Raw genomic sequence first — 19,695 nt, forward strand, 5'->3', positions numbered from 1 at the left:
GATGTTTAAAGGCGAGGATCTCTGTTAGATATGGGTCTTAGTTGAATGGAAAACTATATTATACAAAACAAATAGTAATGCGCATCTCTAAAGCTAAGCTAACATTGCAAGTAGTCGGAGAATGGCATAAGTGCATGGGGTTATAAACGGTAGTGTGGAGAGAGGAGAGAAAGGGTTAGTCCAAGCCAGAAGTGTACCAGATGGGCTAGGCCTAGGGAAGAATATTGGGTTAGGCTAAAGAGAGCGGGGAGAGTGCACGTGAGGGTTCAACGTAAACTGGTGCTGGTTTTCGAGAATAGGCCATGGGGCATGTCAAGTCCTCAAGGGGCGAAGCAGAACACTGCTCTGAGAGTAGACTTAACTGGAGAGCAAGACAGGCCGGTTGGGGTTACCAACCAATCCAGAACAGGGAGACGGATGACATGAGTGGTGGGGCACGTCGGGCTCCCTGTTCCTGGTGCCTGCTCTGGGGTTGGGGGGAGTGCAAGAGATGTGCTAGACCGAGTGGGCAGTCTGGCTGGAACAGGGCCAACCAAGCCACGAGTGAGCAAGGTGCTTGGGCTTGGGATGGTTGAGCAAAATAAAAATGCGAGGTCATCCCCTTTTCTTCCAAAACAAATTAACAACTGGGGGTGATTTTGTCTGGAACTAAAATTTGGCTACTTAAGAGGCAAATGCATATTTTAGGACTGTTGGCCAACCCACAGTCCAAGCATTTGCAACCGAACCGGTTTTAAACTCCTTCACAGAACTGTATTAAATGGGTGCGCCGCGGTTGCAAGCTGTCAACTCCCTTGCCTGGTATACAGGAGAGCGTGGGTTCGATCCCTACCCTGAGGTCTGCTGTATATTTGGAGTTGGTCACATGGATTTTTATCCAGGTCTTGTAGTTTTTTCCTCCACATTTAGAAACATGCATTTAGAGTATTTGTCTGCTGCTATAAATTTACACGTGATAAGCCACCTCGTTGAGCTATCATTTGTGGTCAGGCCACTTCTGAAAAAAAGCTATATTGCTCAGCGGGCCTTACCTAGTAACATAAAAAATAGTTTAGTTTAGTGTTGCTGAATGAAGGATTTATGCTAAGTAGTTTTGATAAATTCCGGATATATATCTATTTAAATGTGGCTGGTTACCTACAGGTAGCTGAACCTGCCATTGAGCCAGTTTATACAAGGTTGTCATGTTAAATCCTGCTCTGGCATTTCAGCAATTTGTATAAAGTACACTTGATGCTGCACCCAGGAAGTTAAATATCAAGTAGCACCATCATTGTTACACTGGTGTCAAGGCTCATATTTCCAAATTATTGTAAAAAACCCTCAAAACTAAAATGTAAACCATTAAAATAGATCACCTGTTATATCTCCAAGTAAAATGTTGGAGAGTTTGAGCCTACTGCCTTCCAGACTTATGTTAACCAGCAGCATTTCTTTGAACATGCCAACAATGGACTGGTGTCCTCCAGGGGCTCATAAGTAGTCATGAGTGCTCGTCAAATACTGCTTATTCGCCAGACGTTACTGGTAAGTGCCACTTAGATGGCTAAGTTGCTCAGGGAGCTCAGTACCATGTCAAATCAATAATAAAATGACCTAAAATGTTAGGTTTGAATACTTGGCAGCCACAAATGTGTAATTCCCACAACTGTTTCAAGGCCACCCATGGAGATGGATGAAAGCGATTCCCAGCAACCATGGCGGGTTGTACACGCACACAACTGGGGAGCGGTAGTGGTGGTTAGAGTACTGCACTACGAACCCAGTGGCCCGAGTTTGATTCAACACTGGTGACGATTATTTTAATCGGTCCTTGGCCTCCGAGGTCGACTGGGCCTCAAATGAGTGCCTGGTGCAGTGTGTAAACATCGCCTCTGGGGAGACAAAGACGGCTGGGCGAGGTGCTGGCCACCTATCCCCTCATGCCATTCCAGCATTCATAAGGTGCTCGCTAACCGCACCTGCCCCAACAGTCTGCTAAGGCTATATGGGGGATCATTCGTCTTTGTGTGTGTGCAGGACATCTTGAGCCGGACTGATCAGTTGTGGCAGTGGGTGTGACTTACTGTATGCCATTATGTCACGATACTGTTGTAGCTTCGAAATCACTCCACCCTGACTATATGATTGGGTATAGAGATGAGAGGGAGCGCGTGTATGCTCTACCCCTCTTATGGGATAGGAGGGCGTCTTGAGAATCAGCTCTACTGGGTAACCCCCCTGTGGCAGGGCGGCAAATGACATCTCAACACTCCTTAACAAGGCCGCCTCTCGGGACAGCTTGGAATGTTCCACCACCACTTGGAGGATCTTCAATGTTGCTTTTGTACGGCTGTTGGAGCCCTTGGCATTTACAATGAATTGTAAAAGTAATAAACATGGTCTCATTGGTCGGATTAGTCTTCTATGTTTACGCCACATGGTGTTGGTAATATAAAACGGTGACAAAACTATACAAGACAAAACGAGCCAGAAACAATAAAAAATGAGATCACAAAATTAGAATATTGAATCAAGTCATGATATTGAATTTTGCCAATTCATAAAAATCACTGGTGGAATTAATCACTGCATCAATGCCACCCATTCAGCCTGTAGCCTCTTAGCTGAAGGGTCAGTGGTGATGGTTAGCGGTTAGGCAGGTGGTTTGTGATGGCGAGGTTGTAATGCGGTCGGCATCCAATGGGGGCCCAAACGTGGCTCATTATGCAACTTTGTCTTTTTTGATATTGGGTAAATTGTTATTTTAGTGTAACATTCAAAAATTTCCCCAGACCGCAGAACGAGTAGCATATAAGGCTTTTAAGCCTTCCCCGCCCCCTACCCATAAGCCTCACTACCAATAGCAAAGCACACTCACGGTAGGGGGATACACAGAACACAACATTCTTTCAACACACAACTAAGGCAATGTGGAGGGAGGGAAGGGAGAAGTCTCAAAATTAACTGGATGCAAGTAGTGGAGGCTCCTAACTTAAACATGTAAGAACAACGAAAAGGAAGATAAGGACACGAACGGAATTAAACATGTGTCACTTACCTCTTCACTGATATACGTACACTGGCAGACTCCCCCAATCATCGCAAGGAGTAGGCAAATCGTGGAGACGGCTGGTGGAGAACAGTGGCTGGCACTATGGACTAGTTTTGTCCTTACCAAGGTATAAAATCTCATCTTCTATTTGTCCTATACTGCCGGTCAACGGTCCAATGTTCTTCTTAACATTCAGCAGCCATACAAGAGGTGGTACCGAGGTACAGGCCACTTCTTAGATGGCAGCGACCTCCAGGTTGGCTCCTTACAGATGTCCTGGCCCATGACGTCACCACCACTCTGGTGAAATATGCCCTCAACCCCAGAGAGTTCTCCTTCTAGACCAGTGTGCAGCAGTGCCTGGCAGAGTTTCCCCATACAGGACGAACAGCTGCTATGATTTTTCGGCAGTCTACTGTCCTATGGAGGTAGAATTTCAAATCTCTCGCCACATACAAAAAGTGTGGAGAATCCTCTGAGGTGAACAGCGGAGGACAGCAATGTCGGTACTCAGCTCCTTCTGCAAGTGGAAGGTTGACACCACCTTGGGCAAAATGGAGGAAAATTCCTCAGCGCAACCTTATCCCATTGAAATTCCATGAAGGCATGTGGTTTCGCACCCCTTTCTGGCCGACGTGACGGCTAACAAAAATACCGTTCTAAAGGTTAGGAACCTCTCTAAAACCATAGCCATTATGTACGAAAAGAGGACATATGGGAGCATCCAACACTATTCTAAGGATCCCAAGGAACCACAGATGTTGTCCGCCTATAGGTCTCTCCAGAACCATAGCTCTCATGAGCCAAAACAGCACTGCCAAGAACCCACCGGGACTCCACTACATATGTTAAAAGCATAAACAGCCAAAAAAGATGGGTTCTTTATGAACACTGTTGACATGCCGCTCTCAAAATTCCACCGGAATTATGATTAGCGATAGCCGGTGTTTGGAATTACAGGTGACGACCCTCCTTGGACACACCAGCAGGAAAATGCCCTCCAGTGTCTGGTGAAAAACCTTACCCATGGAGGCTTGTTTTGGTTTAAATAGTAGGAGGATCTGCACCTTTTTTGAACCTCAACCTTCCAGTGGTCATCCACAGTGCATCTCGCCTTAGCACATTAGATCCTCCCCAGCTGGGAGTATCCAACATAGGCCTGTTCTCCGTTCCAGAAGCTCCGAGAACCAGCATTGTTATCTTGCCCAAATGTGGGATAATCAGTAGCATCCAATTCCCCTTCCCTCCGTATCTTGGCCAGCACACTTAGCAGGATAGACAAATGAGCAAAAGCATATGGAACTGCCCCAATCCAGGGGGAGATCGTGAACGCATCCGTCACAGCAGTCCCTAGGCAGCGAAACTGCATGCAGAGCCGTTGTAACTGGTGATTGGTCTAGGGCGCAGAGGTCCATGATGAATGAACCGGACTGGCATTTGACCTGCTCGAACACCTTAGGGTGTAAAGCCCACACCCCTGGATCAAGGCACCCTCGACTTCAAATGCACTACCCCTGCCAGATCATAAGGCTTAAATCCACCGAAACGTGAGAGTTCCTGGAAGTCCAGATTATAACCCTGCTCCACAATTATTCAGACCTGCACGTCCATTATAGTGCACACCCGCACCGGTGTAAACACCCCTCTGCATACAGAAGATGGGGAGGATGACCAGCACACTCCCCTTGGCACCGTCAGTGTTGTTAATACTTGTCCACTGAAGCCACTGTATCAGTTTGTCGTTTGGGATTTTGCTTTGCTTTTCTTCTTCTTGAGAAGCATAACTTGTAGGCTGGTTTAGGAGGCAGGCTTCCTGCTGTAGCATTGGGATTGACATCCAGGAGGCCCACAGGGGTCGAAAGAAATTGCGCGACTGCACGTTCTAAGCATCATACACCTTTTGAAGTCATTCCTATAGGTCTTTGTTGAAGAGGATTTATCTTCGAACGGCAGAGTGCACAAGACCGCCCTTGAGCTGGTGGTCAGCTTTTGGCCGCTACTGTCAGATCATCAATTGGCCCACTATGGCAGAAGTCACCACCCTTGGAGGTGCTGTTGAGCAGGTATCTTTCCTGCTTCGAGAGAAAATATGGCCATGTCCTGAATGTCGAGGTAGGCATGATATAACTTCTGGTCTTCCTCTTCATTGAGCTTGAGTCTACAATGACTTAATGACAGACTTGGCTGTAAACGCTACACACGGGGTTATGCATACGACAGAAGCTGCAGCACGATGACCATTCTTAAATCCATTATCCAATGCCCTTGCCCAGTGTCCAGCAGGGACTGGGAGCTTTCCTCCTGTACACAGGGTAACCCTGGGAATACTTTGACTACCATTGCCGCATCTACACATGGGACTGAAGAAAAAATGTTTGTGTCTGCCTCGTCCTTGAGGCTGTTCGTGGCCCATGGAGCCTCTGCTTGCTTTGCTCACTCCCAGTGGATCTGTTTCTTCAGAGCATCTAGAAAAAGAATAAGAGTTGTAATTCCTTGCCAGTTAGACCCCTGATGAAGAATGGCTCCACATCGGGTCGGCTAGATTGTTCCAGTTCCACAAGCTTCAGCTTCCACCTGATGCTGCATCCCAGCAAGTGCAAGAGATCTTGAGGAAATATTAATTTCTCAGTTTTATCTTCATTTGACAAATCCCAGCCTGAGGACGACTCCACCATTGAGAACTCATGTCGCCTATTTGGTCTTTTCCATCTTAGCTCTACTCTCTCACAGCCTCTTATATGAAAAAGTGCAACTGATGCTTGTCCAGCTAAAACGAGCTCTCCTGAAAGACACTCGTCTCAGCAGACAGCGGCCTCTGAGGTGACACTTCCACACTCAAAAAGCGAAGAACAAGGCCAAGGATAGACATCCAATTTCTTGCTTGTTTGAGGCTGTGTAAAAAAAAAATGTTTAACTTTATCTAGGATGGCTCTATCCCTCGCTCTAAATTGTTCTGAGGTACAGATAGAAGGGTGAGGCTTATGGGTAGAGGGTGGGAAAGTATAATGGCTAAAAACTGTGGAGATTAAATGCAATAGATGATCCCTAAAAGGTTAGATTCCTCATTAGGGATTAATAGGGGAGTGGTGGTACCATTGGTGTGTGAAACTAGAGCGAGTCTTCCAAACGTCAAATTAGTCCAAAATGAGTGCTTGGTGTGGTAATGTGGCTATCATCAGCAATGAGTAATGTGGGTAGGTGAAGTGGTGTTAGGCATGCCGCTGTTGTTTTCTGTCAGCCTTAACAGGGATGTAACGATTCAGCTCCACCTGGTGATCTGGAAAACTGTCGCATTTTGGCATCATAATTTGGTTAAATATCAATTACTTTTTAAACGCCAATAATTGAGTGGCCTCTAGTGGCTGCAGAGGTCACAAGAACCAATTAAATACAAAAAAACAGATTCTTATGTGTAATCACATGCATGAATCATAAGTTTAAGAATCAATATTTATATAAAGCATTTCATCCCTCGTGTGTGCGAACAGTAATTACCACAAAACCGTGCTAAAATCGCACCTCCAAATGGCACGGTTGGCTACATATGGTGAGAAAGAAGTTCAACATGCATGCATACAAAAAAACTGTGGGCCAGTGTGGCTCTTAACTTGTATGCAATAGCAGTCAAAACAGGCTGCGGATACGGCTGAATGTAATTACCTGCGCGGTACCCATGCTCCCGAAGGGCGGTCTCATGCCAGTCTGAGCACTGGTGGCTCCAAACATGGCTGGTGGTGGTCCCATCAAGGGTACTCCAGCCATGGCTCCTGGTGCCTGAATTAAACAAAGCAAGACAAGTTATTTCTGAAATGACAAAAATAAAAGCAATATTAATCAATGATTATATCGTAATTTTTTATGTTCCTATGAGAGAGCTATATTTGTTTGTAATAATTTCCTAAGGATAAAGAGAATATTATCTGTAAGTCTTTACACGTCTGAGGCAGGGGGCTATAATGCACATAAAGATAATCTTTATAAGGAGTGAAAGTAAATTTGTGTTTCTAAAAAGTACTTGCCCGAAAAGGGACTGATTGATTTAAAAAGTTGGGTAAAATTTTACCAAATACATGTATCTTTTTGACCAATGCATCATGTAACTCGCCAATGGCTAATGACATCATACACTGGTAATGTCCACACGTCTCCGCTTGGTCCAAGGGCCAGGCCTGGGTGTGGGCAGGCACTATACCTCAATTGCATTTATGTTAAAATCATACATTATTTCTAAACAAGATGATGTTATCATGTGTTACATCTCATTGCAGGTGATGTAATGTCGTTTATAGCCAATTTATTTCACACAAATGCAGTTTTGGGCTAGTGCTCCTGAGGCCAGCCATACATTGCGCCTGGTTTCTAGTGCCTCGGCGGGCAAAGGAATCTGTGCAAGACAGTAGGTCCAAATCACCATCATCATCAGCCATGATTTATCGTCAAGTGGATGAAGATCAATGATGTCTCTGATATGTTTGTTTTCCGATCCATGTGTTCCTCTTTCGGTGTCTCAGTACAATTCCAAGCATGCATCTCTCAAGGGTTTGAACACTTTTGATTTGGTGTATGCTTGTAAATGGTGAGATCAATCCTTGGATTCCTGGAAGTTCGGAATATTGGTCCGACAACAAGTGTTCTCCGATAAATTCAACTATTTTTTTAAATTTAATTTTACCAAGTAAGGCCCACTGAGCTATACATACACATCTCTTTTTAAGAAGCGACCTGGCCACAAACGACAGCTCAATTAAGTGGCTTATATTGTGGAAATGTATAGAAGCCAAAAACTATAAAACGCATGTTTCTAAATGTACAGGGAAAAACCGAAGGGCCTAGATAAAAAATAAATGCGACCATGGGAAGAGAGATACACGAAAACTCCAAATATACAGGAGTCAGGGTCAGGATCCAATCCACGACCAGGCGAGCTATTTAACATCTCGCCATCTTGGCTAAAAGGGTCACACACACGAGGAGTTTCACTATAAACCACACACACGCACAATTGGTAAAAGATCTTTTTATCCACATCCAAACCTTTCAGCTTCCAGGCTACTTCTTGCTTTTCCAAGGAAATATCGTCTGTGTGTCTAAGGATATTTCACAATAAATTACAAAATCCTTGAAAGCAGGGGTGACAAAAATTGTTTTCATGGACTGAATTGACAAGCATGCCGAGGGCTGTGTGCTACAGACATTTAGACAGAACAATGTATTCAGAACTAAATGTAGTGGGAGCTCACAGACGTGTAATGCGCGACTTCCGCGACTCGTCGTGTAGAGGGCACTTCTTTTATTCACACACGGCACAGCACAAGCCAATATTTCTTCTCATTATGGTACAACACTTGGATGTTAGCACTCTACTGGCTACACACACGGTCGATCACACGACGTGGTTCCACTGTCCACTCTCGGCTTCGCCGCTGGCTGGCGGTGGGCCGGGAAGGGTGATGGAACCCCGCAGGAGATCTTCCACGTGGCCGGACGACGGAGAGAGATGATGGCGAGTAGCGACGCAGTCCGGATCCAAGACTCCACACACGAACCCCGAGTCCTCCTCCGCCCCCGCTTATATTCCCGGAGCATCCTGGCTAGCCCCGCCCATTACCTTTAGCCCAGATACCTCTCTCATTCGGTTTGGATGTTGTTTTAGCGGTGCCTGTATCCGTGCTTCCCTTTCCTAACCAGCAGGTGTCATCATGTCTTTACATCACGCCCCCCGCCCCCGTGATAACATTTTTTGCCGTCCCAGCCAAGTACATCCATGTGCAGGATAAGAACGACAATAAAGAGCTATAAAAAGCAGGACTCGAGTTATCTTCCTTAAAGGGCGGGACAATTCGCAGGAACAATCAACACCCAACAAGGAGGGAAGGGAAAATTACAGGAACAAGGAGGAAAAAACAAACCTCTCCGCCATTCCTGAGCAATACCCAGAACAAGGAATCAACGGAATTGCATGCATTTGGACCGAGTTCGCGATGCCGGTCCGTCGATGGGAACGGTCTTGTGCTCCTGCTCGGGCAGTGTGCACACCACGAGAACAGCAAGAGACGCGGGCTGCAAAACAGGAGGCACAGGTGCAGCAGGTTCGGCGGCAGCAGGCATCTCCTCGATCCCGGCGAAGCTTCGACACCCGTCCATGGTCACAGGCTCGGATGCTGTGGGCAGCACGACACAATCCTTCTGATGCACGCCCTCCGAACGCACCATCCCTGGCTCGGACACACCAGACACCAGCAGACCAATTTTTGGACATGGAGAGGCAATCCGCGGAGAAACAAACGGCTTCAACCGAGACGGATGGACAAACCAATGGCGACGGCCCAACCGAATACGCACACACTGTGGCCGTTTAACCTCGACAACTTCCATGGGCCCTTGCCAGGGCTTATGCAGCTCAGGTCACGTACCAACCAGCACCTGTGGGCAATGTAACCATGCTCTGTCACCAACGGAGCATGGTAGCACGTGATCCTGTTTCCCCGCACCACGGTATCATTCTCACAAAATGCGGTTGTAGCGTGAGCCAATACCATACCTGCCTAAACCACAACCGTACCCGGACCCACGTTAAGCACTTGCAAGAACGGGGCCTGATCGGAGCGAAGGACTGTTTGTGCGCCAACTAGCGCCAATCGGCAAGTCGCCATATTTGACGTCAGAAGGCTCCCAGCCATCGGATCAACATTCCCCAATTCATTGCGATAGCGTAGCAGTACAAGCATCTGAGATCCCGGTGGATCTTCACCGAATCCTTAGCAAGAGCTTGTACCGTGACGCTCGCTGCCGAATGCACATGCGACGACGGCAAAACACATTTTTGCGACCCGACGGCATTTCCACACACCCTTGATCAACCAGGATTTTAATAGGCATCCTTTTCAGAAAATCGGTGCCCAAACGGCAGGGAACAGCCAGTGACTTTGAGATCAGGACAAATCTGACCACAGCAATCTCGCCAATTTCGATGTGGGCATCCACCTGACCAATGATGCCCATGCTCCCACCGTTCGCCGCGACACAAGCATTAACGACAGGTCACACTTGATGAGCAAAGATCGACAACAATTGAAAAATAACATCAGAAATAATGGTAGCCGAGGCTCCCCGTGTCTACAAAGACACAGACCTCAATACCTTGAATAGAACTGGATACCGCCAAAGAACCTGCAGCTGCCGCGATCACGCGAAGCGTCAATTTCCTCCAGTGTCCCCCAGCTAGGCCACCCATGTGCAACCGAATCACATTATTGCCCGATGTCAATGTGTGTTATGCTGAGAGCGGATGAACCCTGAGTCATTAGATGCCTGAAATTTCAAAATGGACCGGGTGTCCGATATGTCACGACTCGCCTGTTGGGGTTGAGGTGGAGCCGTCGGAGGGGCAGCGGGCGCCGGAGCCTTAGTCGGTGTCCGAGGACGATTCTGGCATCCTCGCGCCAAGTGCCCCGGCTGACCGCAGCAGAAACAGGCAAGAGATGGCCTCTGCGCCATCCAATCCTCCTGTTGACGCGGTCCCCAGTTCCATCGACAGCGCGCAGAATCCCCTCTTCTCCAGTTCCACGACGGGAGCGCAGCAGCGATGTCTCCCTCTGAAGTCATATCCGCGACGATCCCTTCAGTTCCCCGTCTCGGCAGGGGTCTCCAGTCCATGCTGCCATCTGAGCCCAATGCTGTAGATTCTCGTGGGCCTGAAGACACCTGGCAGCCCATCAGGATGTTTGTGTGTCTTCGTCACACACAGGTAAGACCACACCAATTTCTCTCGCCAGTCCCAACATCCGTTCCATGACGAGCAAGTCGAGGGCCTCCGGATTCACCCCAGGGTAAGCTGCTCTCGCTAACGCCAACAGCGCGCTGCGGTAGGCGAGAGGCGTCTCGGCTTCCCCTCGCCTACGCTGAAGAAATTTGCGGCGTGTATAGGAAGGCGGCTCGTACACGTTCCGCCATCTCAGCATAAGCACTTTGAAGTGTAGCCTTTTTATCAGCAGGAATATCTCTTAAGACAGCAAGAGCGTTTTTGTCCAAAACAGTCGGCAGAGCGATCAGCGCTTTATCTTCTGTCCAATGCACTGATCGGAAAGCCGCTTCAAATCGCCAAGTGAAGGCGCTCCAATCGCCACCTGCTGTGACGAATTCTTTAACTTGAGGAAGTCTTGAGTGCGATCGGTCCTACTCACCATGTTCTCAGCGGCGGGTGCCGAGTCTTGCGCACCATGCGCACTTTGTAAAATGGCGGACTCCGTCCGCGCCTCTCTCGCACCGCCCAAAATGGCGGCATCCGGCTGCGCATTTTCCTCACCACGCGTGATGGCGGCCGTCGCACCTGTAGACGCTCCAGCCAGGACTACTACTGCGGACTCCTGGTCGTTTTCTCCCGGCGATGTCAGCACTGAGCGCCCCGCCACCGTAGTCACCGTGACAAGCGACACCGGTTGTACGACCACCGCCCGCAACAAGTCTAGCTGCTCCGACACCTTCCTCCAGCCCTCTTCGAGCTGCTGGTGCAGAGATGGTGCATCTGCGTCGATCGTCTCCGGTGCAGCAACTTCTCCCACCGTGGTTGCCAAAACCGGGACCACGGTTCCCGGGGTGGGCAGCAGGTCTTGGTTACCATTTTCATCGTCATGGGAAGACGCCACAGGTGGGTTACGTTTCTTCTGATGTTTAGACATCTATTAAATCTTGTTTCGTTTTGAACCACTTCTGACTCCAATGTAATGAGCGACTTCCGCATCTCGTCGTGGAGAGGGCACTTCTATTATTCACACAGCACAAGCCAACCTTTCTTCTCATTATGGTACAAAACTTAGATGTTAGCACTCCTGGCTACATACACGATCGATCACACGGCATGGTTCCACTGTCCACTCTCGGCTTCGCCGCTGGCTGGCGGTGGGCCGGGAATGGTGATGGAACCTCGCAGGAGATCTTCCACGTGGCCAGACGACAGAGAGAGATGACGGCGAGCAGCGACGCAGTCCGGATCCAAGACTACAAACACGAACCCCGAGTTCTCCCCCGCCCCCGCTTATATTCCCGCAGGCGCAGCTAGGCTCCGCCTCTGGCCACGCCCTAACATGGAACCTTCGCACGGGTTCCCGGAGCATCCCGGCTAGCCCTGCCCATTACCTTTGGTCCAGATACCTCTCTCTTTTGGATTGGATGTTGTTGAAAAGTTATAAAATAGACAAGAGTAGATAAGAAATATATTTACAATATAGGTGTACAGTTTGATCTCTTATAAACACGTGCTTTCAGAACGAAAATTGGATATAAACGTGACAAATGTATGAGGGAACATTTTGTTTTATAACGCGGATATGAATCGGATATAATGCAATCGAGTGAACATAACTATGTCACGTGAGTAGGCATGAGCAGTTGTATGGATGCCTCAGCGTAGCATCGCACAAGGCGGAATTCTTCTGGATGCTTTTAGATGCTACCCACGTGCCTCAGTCTTTGTTCAGCCTGCACACACATCTCACATGTTATCCCGGACTGTGCTTTACCCAAAATTATATATTATAAACACGATTTATTAATAATGTGGTTTTATTCAGAAACAAAACTACCGTGTTACAGAACAGACTGTGCTCTATTTAAAAAAGCTTTGAGTAAAGTAGGAGAGATACATTCAAATGAGAGGAGACAAGAGTTGGAAGTGAGATGTATTGCGTAGAGAGCTATAAGAGACAGGAGAAAATGTATAATCAGAAGATAAAGGAGAGGGATAGTCAGTAAACAGCTGGATGACATGGGTACAGCACTCAATGCTCTGCAGGCTCACTCACTGCAGGGTCACTGCCCACGTCTGTCCGGACCCCAGCCCCTGCCAGGCACAGTTATCACTCAGCCTGTACAGCTACAAAGGCACTTAGTTACTTCACACATTCATGTTAACTAACTAATGTTATTCATGTTCATTCCACGCTATGGGTGGGCCGGTGTTTTAAACAATAGGTTCAAGTGGCACGGTGAGCGAGAATAAATGTGCCCCCTGCACCACATTTGGCCAGTGGACTGTAGTGTGGACTGCCTAACGCTAAAGCCATCGTTATTGAAATTTACCACAGCTCTCCAGGGCAAATGCTATTTTAAGTACATTTGGGCATGATATTATGAAGTTTAAAATACATATTTTTTGAAAGATGATGCAATGTCATTGTTAATTAATTAACTTCAAACGGTCTCCTGTCTAACAGCGTGATAAATGTGTGCGCAAGTTAAAAACGTGAATGCATGTGTAGGACGCACACAACTCCCACGTGTGTACGTGCATGCCTTTGGTGCTTTCATGCAAACATTTATTTGGATATAGTTAACCCCCCCTCATATAACGGACGTGTCCTAAACGGAATGGCTAGCCGGCTTGCTCTACCACAATATCCTCAGCTGCACCATCTACTTTTAAGCAGAACAGCAAAACAACATGATCTCCTGTAGACGGCAGAGCCACACAGGTCAGCACATGACGACGATGTTGCCCAATGGTTTAATTGCATAAATTATCTTCAGCTGTGCAGGCACAACAAGCGCTTCCCTCATGCGTATTGATCATCACGAGTCTCCGTGGTGACTTTGTAAAAGCATGTTATAACACCATTACAAAAAATGAATAATTCCAAAAGGTGGAATAAAAAAAGGAAAAATGTGAACAAAAATTTAAATGGCATGGGAAAACACTTACATAATGAGGGAAGGGCCAACCATTTTGCTGAAACAAAAAAAAAACAAATGTAGGAGTAAGGCAAAACATTTTTTAAAAAACGCTACGAATTTAAGGTAATAAAACCACAGTTGCAACATTTCACATTTGCTAAAAGTGACTGAAACTTACATTTGTGTCGCCTAGTATTTTACCAACACAATGTTTGTTTGAAGTTATCAGCAAGCAAAGGGTGCATCAAAGCAGCAAAGGTTGATGATTGGCAATATACAAATGTATTCCTCGGAGGGAAATAGAAGGAACCACAATATGATTGAGATAGAATATTAAGATTTGTGAAGGAATGTTTTTTAAAGCAGATCTTTATTTAAAAAATGCATATAGGCAAGGAATCAAAGTGGCTCTCAGATACATAGGAAGGATGTGCCAGATGTTACACCAGAATACATGTAGTTACGATTTATTTTATTTTACCAGGTAAGGCCCGCTGAGCTACAGTGAGGGAAAAAAATATTTGATCCCCTTTGTATTTCTTCCATTTGCCCACTGACAAAGAAATGATCAGTCTATAATTTTAATGGTAGGTTTATTTGAACAGTGAGAGACAGAATAACAACAACAAAATCCAGAAAAACGCATGCCAAGAATGTTATAAATTGATTTGCATTTTAAATGGGGGAAATAAGTATTTGACCCCTCTGCAAAACATGACTTAGTACTTGGTGGCAAAACCCTTGTTGGCAATCACAGAGGTCAGACGTTTCTTGAAGTTGGCCACCAGGTTTGCACACATCTCAGGAGGGATTTTGTCCCACTCCTCTTTGCAGATCTTCTCCAAGTCATTAAGGTTTCGAGGCTGACGTTTGTCAACTGGAACCTTCAGCTCCCTCCACAGATTGTCTATGGGATTAAGGTCTGGAGACTGGCTAGGCCACTCCAGGACCTTAATGTGCTTCTTCTTGAGCCACTCCTTTGTTGCCTTGGCCGTGTGTTTTGGATCATTGTCATGCTGGAAAAACCATCCACGACCCATTTTCAATGCCCTGGCTGAGGGAAGGAGGTTCTCACCCAAGATTTGATGGTACATGGCCCCGTTCATCGTCCCTTTGATGCGGTGAAGTTGTCCTGTCCCCTTAGCAGAAAACCACCCCCAAAGCATAATGTTTCCACCTCCATGTTTAACGGTGGGGATGGTGTTCTTGGGGTCAGGCAGCATTCCTCCTCCTCCAAACACGGCGAGTTGAGTTGATGCCAAAGAGCTCCATTTTGGTCTCATCTGACCACAACACTTTCACCCAGTTGTCCTCTGAATCATTCAGATGTTCTTTGATAAACTTCTGACCGGCATGTATATGTGCTTTCTTGAGCAGGGGGACCTTGCGGGCGCTGCAGGATTTCAGTCCTTCACGGCGTAGTGTGTTACCAATTGTTTTCTTGGTGACTATGGTTCCAGCTGCCTTGAGATCATTGACAAAATCCTCCCGAGTAGTTCTGGGCTGATTCCTCACCGTTCTCATGATCATTGCAACTCCACGAGGTGAGATCTTGCATGGAGCCCCAGGCCGAGGGAGATTGACAGTTCTTTTGTATTTCTTCCATTTGCGAATAATCGCACCAACTGTTGTCACCTTCTCACCAAGTTGCTTGGCAATGGTCTTGTAGCCCATTCCAGCCTTGTGTAGGTCTACAATCTTGTCCCTGACATCCTTGGAGAGTTCTTTGGTCTTGGCCATGGTGGAGAGTTTGGAATCTGATTGATTGATTGCTTCTGTGGACAGGTGTCTTTTATACAGGTAACAAGCTGAGATTAGGAGCACTCCCTTTAAGAGTGTGCTCCTAATGTCAGCTCGTTACCTGTATAAAGACACCTGGGAGCCAGAAATCTTTCTGATTGAGAGGGGGTCAAACACTTATTTCCCTGATTAAAATGCAAATCAATTTTTTACATTTTTTACATGCGTTTTTATGGATTTTATTGTTGTTATTCTGTCTTTCACTGTTCAAATAAACCTACCATTAAAATTATAGACTGATCATTTCTTTGTCAGTGGGAAAACGTACAAATTCAGCAGGGGATCAAATACTTTTTTCCTTCACTGTATATTTGTGAAACACTGCCTCACGGACATTTTTTTTTACATTAATCATGATTTCTTCTGTTTTTATTTTTTGTTCTGACTGAATTGCATGAGATTAAAAAAAAACTGAATTCAATTATCGTTTATCATTCCAGAATGAATGTAACCATTCTAGTCCTTGACCTTTTCCCACACCCTTTTTTACGAATCAAACAATGAATGTCACGGATCTCAATGCGTGTGGGGGGGCCTGCGTACTGCGCGACACGCACCTGCTTGTTTGTGTATGCTCGTACGCCCGAACACCCCTATGCCCGTACAAAAGTACATGTTTTGCAGAGGGGTCAACTACTTATTTCCCTCATTAAAATGCAAATCAATTTTTGACATGCGTTTTTCTGGATTTTGTTGTTGTTATTCTGTCTCTCACTGTTCAAATAAACCTACCATTAAAATTATAGACTGATCATTTCTTTGTCAGTGGGCAAACGTACAAAATCAGCAGGGGATCAAATACTTTTTTCCCCTCACTGTATATATCTTTTTTTCAGAAGCGACCTGGTTACCACAAACGATAGCTCAACGAAGTGGCTTGTCGTGTGGAAATGTATAACATCCAAATACTCTAAATGCATGTTTCCAAATGTGGAGGGGAAAAAACCAGAGGACCCTGATAAAAATGCACCTGACCACGTGGAGAGAGAGAGAGACACACCCCAAACTCCAAATATATAGCATGTGTGAGGGTCGGGATCAAACCCATGGCCTCGTGTATACCAGGTGAGGAAGTTAACATCTCGCCGCCACCACCGCACCAAGTCACAGAACGAAAAGGGGGAAAATCTCCTGGACCAGACGGCATAACTGGACAAAGAAGTGACACCAATTGCTGAACTAAAACGAGCAGAAATAGTTTAACATCCTTACCTTGCTTCCATTCACTGGCAAGACCACCTGAGCTGTACTTAATTCAGCTCACTTGGTATCTCGAATTTAAGACATCTCACTATCTCCAGGTGATTTGCTTGTCAGCTTCGATGTAGTTTGTTTACAGAAGTTCCTGTGCCTGACACCATTGCAATCATTGAAGATTTGGTTCAACAAGGACTGAATGCTGATGTACCGGCCCTGGTGAGACACTGCCTCACCAACACTTACTTCACCTGGAATGGTACATTCTACAAATAAGTTGAAGGTACCCCAATGGGTTCTCCCTTATCTCCAGTGATAGCCAATGTTTTCATGGAAAATTTTGAGACAGATGCCATCCAGGCATCCATCCTACGTCCCTCCTTGTGGAAGAGATACGTAGATGGCACGTTTGTCATCTGGCCACATGGCCTGCCAGCTCTGAACCAATTCTTCAACCACATCAATTCCATACACCAAACCATCAAATTCACCATGGAGGTGGAAAAGGATGGCAAGTTACCATTCTTGGATGTTTTATTTGAAAATAGACTAGATGGCTCATTGGAACACTGTCTACAGGAAAGCCACCCACCATCCAACCCCAGAAGAATTCCTTCATAAAAACTCTACACCATAGGGCTCATTGCATTTCCAGCCATCACCACCTAGCTAGTGAACTGGAGCAAGTATATCAAGCCCTCAAGGTGAATGGCTATTCGGACTACACAATCCATAAAGCTATCATCCCAACCGTTGGGAGAGAACCAACTGAGGACCCAATCAAAACCATCACCTTGCCATACATAGCAGGGGTCACTAAAAAGATTTCCAAAATCATGAGCAAACACAACATCCAGGTTCGATTCAACACCGTACATAAAATTCGTGATCTGATCCCATCTGTGAAGGATGTGATCCCTGACATGCAATACCCCGGTATCTACAAATTAAGCTGTGGCTGCGGCAGTAGTTACATTGGGGAAACTAAGCGACATGTCTTGCACCGCGTTCGTGAACACAAGGCAGATCTGAAACACAGTAGGACCAATACCTCAGCCGTGGCTGATCATTGTTTTAACGCTGTGGGTACACATGAAATAGATTTTTCCAAGACGAAGGTACTCTGCAAACCTACTGGCTATGAACAAAGATTCGTTCATGAAGCCATCCAGATATATAAAGACAAAATTTCAACTAAGATGGGTAAAAACAGAGCAATCATTGGAAGGACGTTATTAACCAGGTTAAGTCATAACTGGCTGTGATGCTTCCATCCTACCTGCCGATGTTAGCAGTTATTTCTGACTCTTTGAGTTGCATTCCACGACGTGGCGGTAGCTACATTGACATGCTAATCTCTCACAATACAATGGCCAGCCCAACACCTTTGGGGTGCCCTCGATCTTTCTTTTCTAACCCCGCCCACTTACCCTTGGGCTGCACCCATCTCAGGCCTATATAACAATCTGCTTCGGCAGCTCTCTTGCTATATTTTTTCACCTGAGGACGATTGCTTGTGTTGCAATCAAAACGTCGTGATTTTATAAATTATTTTAAAAAATTTATTTGAAGCTTTCGTGACTGCAGGAATCCATACTCTTTGGTTCTTTCGGTAAAGTCACATAGGTCTAAAATAAAATAAATCGACGTTTCGGGCGCAACACAAGCGTCCGTCATCAGGTGGACAGACGCTTGTGTTGCACCTGAAACATCGCGATTTATTTTATACCTATGTGACTTTATCGAAAGAACCAAAGTGTATTTTTACATTATTTTTCTATCTACGTGATTTTACCGAAAGACCCAAAGAGTATGAATTCCTGCAGTCACAAAAGCTTTAAGCCAAGAATTATCCATAAGGTTTTTTTGGATAAGGTCGCTTGAATATAAATGTGTTCTTAAACCCACTACCATCCGACATTCTCCAACACACCGGTGTGCTGTACTAATAACAAATTGGCATGTTTTGTTTACGTGACAAACCTTACTAATTGGCTGTGTCGGGTGGTGACGGCTTTAACGACATTTATATTTACGCAATCTAAACCCAAAAAAACCCTCTGAGCAGAATTAGTTTACAAATACTTGCAAACAAAAATGTAATTCCAGATTATGGAATAATGCCTTAATTATTCTTCATTTCGAAAAGGGAAATAAGACAAACCCACATTGCACACAGGAAGTATTTGTGAACATCATTGGTAACCAAAGACCAGCCAACCACAGGAGCAAGTTGTACATGAAGAAAGTACCAAAGTAAGACAAGGTGACACACTTTGACCAAAAGTTAAGCAAAGACACGAGATTGTGTGAAAATAATCCAGTGTGCACCAAGTCAGCTGTTTCTTGGCAACAGCTGTAGACCTCTCAATTCATCAAGTCTCATGAGGAAGATGTATCCTCAAACATTGGCACCAGGTATTACTTATGGCAATGAGCTGTACACTGTTGTGAAGGTGCTCAAGTGGTTGCAGAAGCTCACAAACCATATTGGCCGAGATGTTACCCAGCAGCCATCCCCATTGAATTGTGGGGCAGCGCATTCACTCGGTTTTTTAAGCATCCGAATGCAGCCACATATCAAGATGAATGCTACAACAGCAGGTATGGGTGATGTATCGAGCAGGGAGATTAGGTGAAGTAGTGTCATTAGGTTATTGCAGTAAGATTGCTCTTAGGTATGGGAGGAAGGTCACAGATAAGAAAATTCACAATAGAAGCCAGCATCCAATCAGTAAACTGTTTCGTGAATCTCTAAGTTTATCTGCGCCATGTCACGTGGGCAATGTGACGTCATGAAAACCCAACACAAGTACATAGCCATACAACTAATGTAGCTTATGATTTAAAAGTGTCACTGGTCTGGCCTCATGCATCCCACACAACCCTTTAGGAGTTGTGGTTATGCATAGGCACATAGTCACGATGCTACTGCTGCTGTAATGTCACACCACAAAACACGCGGGGGATATTCACTGGGCTGCTGGAAGCCAGGA

At 45.9% G+C, this 19,695-nt stretch overlaps 1 protein-coding gene across 10 annotated transcripts in view; it reads right to left on the minus strand.

Annotated features, from left to right (window-relative positions):
- The window catches only part of LOC116952896 (clathrin coat assembly protein AP180-like), a 229,334-nt gene that overhangs the window by 4,068 nt on the left and 205,571 nt on the right, over window positions 1–19,695 (minus strand). For 8 of the 10 annotated variants that reach the window (XM_076074560.1, XM_076074558.1, XM_076074566.1 and 5 more), the window contains 2 exons: window positions 13,731–13,757; window positions 6,695–6,808 (listed from right to left, as the gene is read on the minus strand). In XM_076074560.1, the coding sequence (XP_075930675.1) occupies window positions 6,695–6,808; window positions 13,731–13,757 (141 nt within the window). The remainder of the gene's footprint in view (window positions 1–6,694; window positions 6,809–13,730; window positions 13,758–19,695) is intronic. The other 2 variants (XM_076074563.1, XM_076074559.1) reach the window with 1 other exon arrangement.

The sequence above is a fragment of the Petromyzon marinus genome, chromosome 49 (assembly GCF_048934315.1).
Source record: "Petromyzon marinus isolate PM22_M1 ecotype Great Lakes invasive population chromosome 49, UKy_Petmar_22M1.pri1.0, whole genome shotgun sequence".
Lineage (NCBI taxonomy): Eukaryota > Metazoa > Chordata > Hyperoartia > Petromyzontiformes > Petromyzontidae > Petromyzon > Petromyzon marinus.